The sequence below is a fragment of the Amphimedon queenslandica genome, unplaced genomic scaffold (genome assembly GCF_000090795.2).
Source record: "Amphimedon queenslandica unplaced genomic scaffold, v1.1 AMPQUscaffold_2744_Cont25255, whole genome shotgun sequence".
Classification (NCBI taxonomy): Eukaryota; Metazoa; Porifera; class Demospongiae; order Haplosclerida; family Niphatidae; genus Amphimedon; species Amphimedon queenslandica.
The window spans coordinates 1-1,330 of NW_003556922.1; the positions used below are offsets into that span (position 1 = coordinate 1).

The following is a 1,330-nucleotide window of genomic DNA, read 5'->3' on the forward strand; positions in this document are numbered from 1 at the left end:
CTTAATCTTTGCCCACTATCCAATAGTTCCACTAATCCTATTGGATCCATACCAGGGTATGGTATTTTCCCAGCACTAAAGACTTCCCAACATAAAACACCATAAGACCACTGTGTGTGTGAGAATTGAACCATACTAGATCTAATAATATTTAAAACTGACCACATCTGATTTTTCAGAGAATGTTCCATAGTGAAGACTTTCAAGTGCCATCCATTTGACTGGGAGTTTAACAGATTTTGACTCTTTAAATTGATTAAAGTAATTTTTTGTGTAAATTTCTTCCGATAGGCCAAAATCAGCAACTTTGATGACACCATTATCAGCAATCCTATGATCATAATTTAGTCACAACTATGCTAAAGTTGGATCAATTACTAGTAGGTAATGCATTTCTATTGGTTGTTATACTTACAAGCAATTTCGAGCAGCAAGATCACAATGAATAAACTTTTGCAAAGCTAAGTAATTCATTCCATTAGCAACTTGAAGACACACAGAGAGCAACTGTTTCCTAACATTTAGTACTGTGCTTTCTTCACTGATTGCTCCCACTATAAGATGAGATTTCTCTTTCTGCAAATAAGACAATAGACTTCCTTAGGGTCCGCAACGTGAAAAATGAAGTTCAGCAAAACAAAAACTTACTTATATCAATGTGTTGTACTTTTTATCCTGATTATAAATCTGCAAGAATTTTTAAAAATAAATCATCTGTTAAGTAGAAAATTCCAATAGTTTGAAAAAGTTGGGCACAGTTTCATGAGGGTTAATTTAAAACTCCGCCCTTCTCTACCCAAAAGGTGTGAGTACTCTGGCCAGTTGCTTAGGACACTTTGAGAGGGTCTATACTTTGTTGTAAGTCACTATAGATAAGTGCCAAGTGGATAGCTTTGTATTTACTACGGTGTTAATTTTAGTGGGTGTTTGTGGCAGCATGGCTTGGTGTCTTGTCATGATTGTATCTCCATGTAGCTATAGCAAGGATGATTCCTCATATTGTTTTTAGATAGAGGGGTGTTTGAATATTACAGGGATATACTTATAAAAAAATGGGAACTGTCTAGCCATCTAAGTGAAGCAGTGATAATTTGGGTGTCATAGACACTTCCGATATGGCTTGTTTTTGCTGGCTTTATGGCTTGATATGTAATGATAGCAACTTTGTTTTTTAGGAACTGTAAGCTCTAGTTATGGCTGCAGCTCCTAAAAAGGCAAAACCACACAAAAAGTCACAAGGTATGTAATAATTTACAAATTTAATTTAATTAATTATTGTGTAGAATGCAAGCTAATGGGATCTGCAGCTCAGGAGACAGAGAGAAAGTCT

General features: G+C 35.3%; 1 protein-coding gene across 1 annotated transcript; it reads right to left on the reverse strand.

The window, feature by feature from the left end:
* Window positions 1-16: 16 nt before the first annotated feature.
* Window positions 17-474, reverse strand: LOC105316258 (tyrosine-protein kinase receptor Tie-1-like; the record flags this gene model as incomplete). Its single annotated transcript, XM_011411081.2, has 3 exons — window positions 416-474; window positions 163-331; window positions 17-110 (listed from the first exon to the last, which is right to left on the reverse strand). Coding segments are annotated over exons 1-3 (322 nt in total), but the record flags the coding sequence as incomplete, so codon positions are not given.
* Window positions 475-1,330: the final 856 nt, after the last annotated feature.